The 6,621-nt window shown below is 39.8% G+C and overlaps 1 protein-coding gene across 1 annotated transcript in view; it reads left to right on the top strand.

Moving 5' to 3' along the window:
- LOC104998454 (beta-hexosaminidase subunit beta-like) overlaps positions 1-6,621 on the top strand; it is a 32,755-nt gene that overhangs the window by 20,759 nt on the left and 5,375 nt on the right. The window contains exons 5-8 of the mRNA XM_010853608.1: positions 1,470-1,571; positions 3,657-3,786; positions 5,440-5,620; positions 6,241-6,327. Of these exons, the coding sequence (XP_010851910.1) occupies positions 1,470-1,571; positions 3,657-3,786; positions 5,440-5,620; positions 6,241-6,327 (500 nt within the window). The remainder of the gene's footprint in view (positions 1-1,469; positions 1,572-3,656; positions 3,787-5,439; positions 5,621-6,240; positions 6,328-6,621) is intronic.

Below are 6,621 nucleotides of genomic sequence, written 5' to 3'. Positions count from 1 at the left end.
TTCAAGTCCTGCTGGCCTTCAGTGCTAGATGTTTTGGGGGGCTCCCTGTCTCAGTGTTGGACCCCCCGGTGTGCAGAGCCTGATATGGGCTCAGATTCCTCACCCCTTGGGGAGAACCTCTGCAACTGTGATAGCTTCCCATTTGTGGGTCATCTACCCAGGACTGTGGGTCTTGACCCACCTACTTGTCTCCTTGTGTTTCCATCTTTGTATCTTGAGTTCTGAAGAATTTTTTTCTGCTAGTTTTCAGGTCTTTCTCATCAATAATTGCTCTTACTAGTTGTAATTTTGCTGTGTTTATGGCAGGAGGTGAGTAAGAGGGTCTTCCTGCTCCACCTTCTTGCCACATCTCGAGCAGGGAGGCTATATGTTCTGATTCTCTGATAGGGAGTCTCTCCACCTATTTTCCATTTTCTTCATATCATCTTTTATATTTACATACATATTATATTGTTTATTCCTCCAGAGTGTATATAAAATCAGTGTCAGTGACCCCCAAATTTCTGAGAATGTTAATTGGATTTGTGTTGTGTGTGTACTGAATTTCTTTCATTTGTAAGAAAGAGTTGGCACTAAAATCTCAGAATTGTGGGAATTGTAAATCCCATTTTTCCTCTGCTCTATTCCCAAACACCACAGTAGTGGTAGCCAAGAGCTACTGGGAATTCATGAGCTGGCTCTCTTCCAGTAGGGCAAAGTTAAAGTTTTAATTTATGATATGCATTGTGTATAGGCTTTTTGAAAAGTGAAAAGAAATTTATACTTCACATCCTTCTCTTGTTGAAAAGGAAATTTTAAAAGGAAACAGACACATTGGAAACAATCCTGGATATAGATAAGTATTAACAAATGGAAATGTATGTCGGTGGTGTGTAATTGTTTTTCCTTTCCTCTCCAAACTGGGTTTGTTCTTTCTGAGTCTGCTGCTTTTTTATTATAGTCACTAGTTTGTTGTATGTTTTAGATTCCACATGTAAGTGCTGTCAGTTCTTATCTTTCTCTGTATGACTTACTTTACTTGGTATCATGTCCTCCAAGTCCACCCATCTCGTAGATAGCAAAATTTCATTCTTTTTTATTGCAGAGTAGAGTCCCACTGTACATGCATACATCTTTATCCATTCACCTGCTAATGAACACGTAGGTTGCCTCTGTATCTTGGCAATTGTAAATAATGCGGCTGTGAACACTGGGGTGCATGTATCTTTTCAGATTAGTTTTTTTTTTGTTTTTTGGGGTATGTATACCAAGAGGTGGAATTGCTGGGTCATACGCTAAGTTTTATTTTTAGTCTTTTGAGAAATGTCCAAACCTCCAAACCTTACCAAAAGTTCATGAGGGCTCCCTTTTCTCCACATTCCCACCAACATTTGTTGTGTTCTTTTTGATGACAGCCATTCTGACAGGTATGAGTTGATAAGCTCATTGTGGTTTTAAGGTGTATAAATTTTCAACCTGTTTGCTTGCAGGATGCCATGGCTTTTAATAAGTTTAATGTTCTCCACTGGCACATAGTGGATGACCAGTCTTTCCCTTATCAGAGCATCAGTTTTCCTGAATTAAGCAATAAAGTGAGTAATTCATGTTATTGTTGTTGGTATATAAAAAATTTTGGTATGGTTTCCTTAGAAGTTTGCAGCTTAAATGTTTCTTGTGTAAAAGTTAGATATTCATGGTTTTAAATTTTTAATATGCTATTGCTGAGCATTTTAGGTCCACAAAATTGGTCTGCTTTTATAATTGTTATCATAAATGTAAACATTTATGGGGCTATAGAAATACAAATTTAAAACCTTAATGGATGTAGGAGACCTTAAGCTTTTGTGATTAACATAAAGATAATTATATTTATCAAGTAGCCCAACTATAAGTGTTTTAAACAGAATTATTCTGAATTCTGTAAATGACAACTTCTTTTCTCTCTAAAAAACTGTATTAAGTAGGGAATCTTAAGAGATAATGGCTCCTTCATAGAAAATAATGGTACTGTTGCTGCTGCCGCTGCTGCTGCTAAGTCGCTTCAACTCTGCGACCCCATAGACGGCAGCCCATCAGGCTCCCCCGTCCCTGGGATCTTCCAGGCAAGAACACTGGAGTGGGTTGCCATTTCCTTCTCCAATGCATGAAAGTGAAAAGTGAAAGTGAAGTCGCTCAGTTGTGTCTGACTCCTAGCGACCCCATGGACTGCAGCCTACCAGGCTCCTCCGTCCATGGGATTTTCCAGGCAGGAGTACTGGAGTGGGGTGCCATTGCCTTCTCTGAATGGTAGTGTTAGAAGTGTTCAAATTGACTGAATTCTACACCAGTGAAGCAGGGAGCAAGCCTTACTACTGTCTCACTGAATCCCCTGTACTACAGAGCTAGTCACTGACAGCAAGAGAAGCTGCATGTCTCACGCAAAGTTGTAGATATGAAGGGGCAGAGCCAAGACCCTGAATTAGTCCTCTGGTCACAATTCCAAAGCTTTCCTTAAAGTTTTGATGTGGTTTGGATTGAAATCCTAGTAGCACTCCTGTTGTTTGCTTTTAACATGGAAAGCTTCAAACGTAAAGAGAAGTAGAATTTAATGAATTCCCACTTCCTCATTGCTCAGCTTCAATAATCAAGTAATGGCCAATCCTATAGCACCTGTATCCCCACCACCATTATTTTGAAGGTAATCTCAGACATCATCTCTTATTGGTAAAAAGGCCTGTTTAAAAATAACTCATATCACAGCTAAAAAATTAGCAATAATCCAGATAGCCAATCATTATTCATGTATGCCCAAGTGCCTTTTTATTTTAAAAAAATTGTTTTATTTGCAGTGGGATACAAATAAACTCCATACATTGTGGTCAGTTAATATTTCTGTTCTCTTTAGATCTATGGGTGCCCATCCCTGCCCGTGTCTTTTTATTTTTCCTTTATTATTTTCATTGAGGAAACGAAGCTCAGTTTGTCCTGTAGTTTTCCACAGTCTGGGTTTTGTTGATTGCCTTTCCAGTGTCAATATGTTCTTCTGTCCCCTGTATTTACTATAAACTTAGGTCTTGATTCAGATTTGATGTTGGGATTGGGGAAGGCAAGACTATTTTTTAAGGAGTTGAGCATTTATTTATATTTATATATTTATACCTTGAGAGATGTGCCATAGTAACACTTTTAATCGACCTTTATTTACCACTGATACTGAGTTCTAATTTTTCAAGAACATAAAACAGGACCAAAGGTAATCTTTAATTAAAAAGAAAAAAATCGGCATCTCAAGGGGAATTTTTACTGCTGGCAGTAATTAAAGTGATCTTGAATGCCAACAGCTATGTTTTGTAATATTGTGTGAATGTTGATTCTAAAACTGACAAAGGCATTATATTCAGAATTTTCACTTTGGAGTAGAACATTTTGTTTCTGTTTTGTCATACGGTCAGTCACATGAAGTTGAAATAGCGTGATGGTAGACATTTAGTTCTGTCAGTAAATCTGGAATTAACCGAAAGTGTGCTGGGAGCTTACTGATAAGATACAGTAAACAGATAATTTAAATGAGTCATCCAACATCACATGAGACTTTAATACTTCATGATACCTGAAAAGTCTGCTGGCAGATACCAAAGTGCAAACAGAACCATAAAACAGCTCATACATTTTAGTTTTAATAAATGTGACTTTTGCAGGGAAGCTATTCTTTGTCTCATGTGTATACACCAAACGATGTCCGTACAGTGATTGAATATGCCCGATTACGAGGGATTCGCGTCCTGCCAGAATTTGATAGCCCTGGACATACGGCATCTTGGGGAAAAGGTAAGGAGTTTTATGAGTTGCTGAAAGTGAACACGTGTGCTCCTGCATCTCATGACTTGGTGCTTGCTTATTTCGTTCTTGTGATTTGCACAAAGGTAGCACTATTGATGGTTGTAATTCAATAACTATTATATGTCTATTGTGAGCAGGTCACTGTATCTAGGCATTGCCTAAAGTATAAACACGAGGTAAAACAAAAAATGATTACAAGTAGAATGTGAAAAGTGAGTTAAAGAGTTACATGACTGAAGTAACACCTAAAATGTCCTTGAGAGATCAAAGAATATATTTTTGTTTCTGGTAGAAGGACAGGCATTTAGCTGGAGGACAGTGCATGAGAGTTGCCATGCCCTTCTCCAGCGGATCTTCCCAACCCCAGATTGAACCCATGTCTCCAGCATTGTAGGCGAATTCTTCACCTTCTGAGCCACCAGGAAAGCCCATGAATACTGGAGTGGGTAGCCTGTCTCCAGTGGGTAGTACTGGACAAGGGTCTCCAGGGGATCTTTCCATATCAGGAATCAAACCTGGGTCTTCTGCATTGCCAGTGGATTCTTCACTGGTGGGTGCTTAAGAACTGCTCTTGGAGCTAGACTGCCTGGGATTTGAGTCCTGCTTCTGGCAGTTATGGGCTTCCCTGATGGCTCAGATGGTAAAGAATCTGCCTGCAATGCAGGAGACCCAGGTTTTATCCCTGGGAGGTGAAGATCCCTTGGAGAAGGGCATGGCAACCCACTGCAGTATTCTTGCCTGGAGAATTCTGTGGACAGAGGAGCCGGCAGTCTACAGTCCATGGGTCGCAAAGAGTCGGACATGAATGAGTGACTGTCACTTTCACTTTTCATTTTCTCGCATTTATAAACTGAGTGACCCTGGCCAAGTTATAGAACATCTCATTCTCAGACTTCCTATCTCTAAAACTCGGGGACTGACTGACTCCAGCAGGAGAGGGACGAGAGCCTTGGTGGGATGGTGACTGGCTTACCAGAATGTGAAAACTGGGAAGCTACAGAAGGAGTCTGGGGGAGAGACTTTAGTTTCTGTTAGATTGTATCTTTTATTTTATTTATGTTGGGCCACGCTGGGTCTTGGTGCCGCACAGGCTTTTCTCTAGTTGCAGCGAGCGGGGGCTACTCGCTGGTTGTGGCAGGTGGGCTCGGAAGTTGCGGTGCATGGGCTTAGTCGCTCCGCATATGAGATCTTCCCAGACCAGGGATCGAACCTGTGTCTCCTGCATTGGCAGGCAGATTCTCTACCTCTGACCTACAAGGAAGCGCTGTTGGATTATATTTGAAGGGAAGCTAATTGTGTTCAGCAGGGAATTTGAAATATGGATTGAAACTTGAGAAAAAAGATTGGGGCAAGCTGAACATTTGGGAGCTGAATATTTGAGATAGTATCTGAAATGGATAAAATCTCAGAGAGGCTGATGGAAATGGAAGCAAAGCAACACAGGGGCAGTATTCAGGAATTAGTTCTCCCTTTTCTTATCTGAAGAAATTACCAAAGAAACTCTGAGTAAACACGCTTATCTTTTTCTGTATAAAATCTCTTAACTGTCTTCAACAAAATAAAGTAGTATAATCATGTGCAAAGCCTTGTCTTTGTGACTGAACTACTACTTCAGAAAAGATTCTCCATGTTTCCTTCTAGGCCAGAAAGACCTCCTGACTCCATGTTATCATGCGAGAGAGCCATCTGGGACTTTTGGACCTATAAACCCTATACTGAATTCAACTTACAGCTTCCTGTCTAAACTTTTCAAAGAAATTAGTACTGTGTTTCCAGATGAATTCATTCATCTGGGAGGAGATGAAGTAAATTTTAATTGTTGGTATGAAAATCTGTTAACTGCCCCCCTCCTCCACTTTTCTAAAACCTTTTATCTTTGAAGTAGGTGTAGAGGTGTCCCTGGGAAAAGGGAAGACTTGGGGGAACATCTCTGTGAGGTGTTAACCTGGGACCGCAGCTCCTAAGACGGTGAATTGTTTACAGAATTCACATACTGATGCTATTGACAGAAGCCTGTAGGAAGGAGAATTAAGATGCAGAAGAAAATGGGAATTAAAAAAAAACTAGAGAACAAGAATAGCTTTAGTGAAGAGGATAATGATTAAGTGGGAGAGATTTTTCTAGTGAAAGTCTTCTGTGCAAATAGACTTAGATGGAAGAAAGACATGAGAGCTTAGGGAAAGCCATTTTTACACAATATCAGCTTCTAAAAAAATTATTTGCAGTGGAAAGCTAAGATAACTCAAAATTAAATTTTAGACTTATTTTTTAGGCATAATTAGGCTTATTTTAGGCTTAATTTAGGCATAATGGGCTTATTTTGCTCTTTACAAACTTTAATACATTTCCATCTGTATAAATGATGTTGGGGATGTCTGTTGCTTTAAAACGATTGGGCATATTGAACTTTTAATGAAATTTTAATCACTGTTTTTGTTTAAGGGAGTCCAATCCAGCAGTCCTGAATTTCATGATGAACAAAGGCTTTGGCAAAAATTTTAAGAAACTACAATCTTTCTATATGCAGATGTAAGTTATTGAAAGCCTACTCATTTTTATTTCATCAGTGCCTTTTGTAAAAGTTTAAGCTCTTATTTTGGAGATCCAAACGGTCCATCCTAAAGGAGATCAGTCCTGAATATTCACTGGAAGGACTGATGCTAAAGCTGAAACTCCAGTACTTTGGCCACCTAACGTGAAGAACTGACTCATTGGAAAAGACCCTGATGCTGGGAAAGATTGAGGGCAGGAGGAGAAGGGGGCGACAGAGGGTGAGATGGTTGGATGGCATCACCGGCTCAATGGACATGAGTTTGAGTACTC

Source organism: Bison bison, unplaced genomic scaffold, assembly GCF_000754665.1.
Source record: "Bison bison bison isolate TAMUID 2011002044 unplaced genomic scaffold, Bison_UMD1.0 scf7180017864329, whole genome shotgun sequence".
NCBI lineage: Eukaryota > Metazoa > Chordata > Mammalia > Artiodactyla > Bovidae > Bison > Bison bison.
The sequence above is the reverse complement of the archived record's forward strand: the minus strand, read 5'-3'. Positions and strand labels throughout refer to the sequence as shown.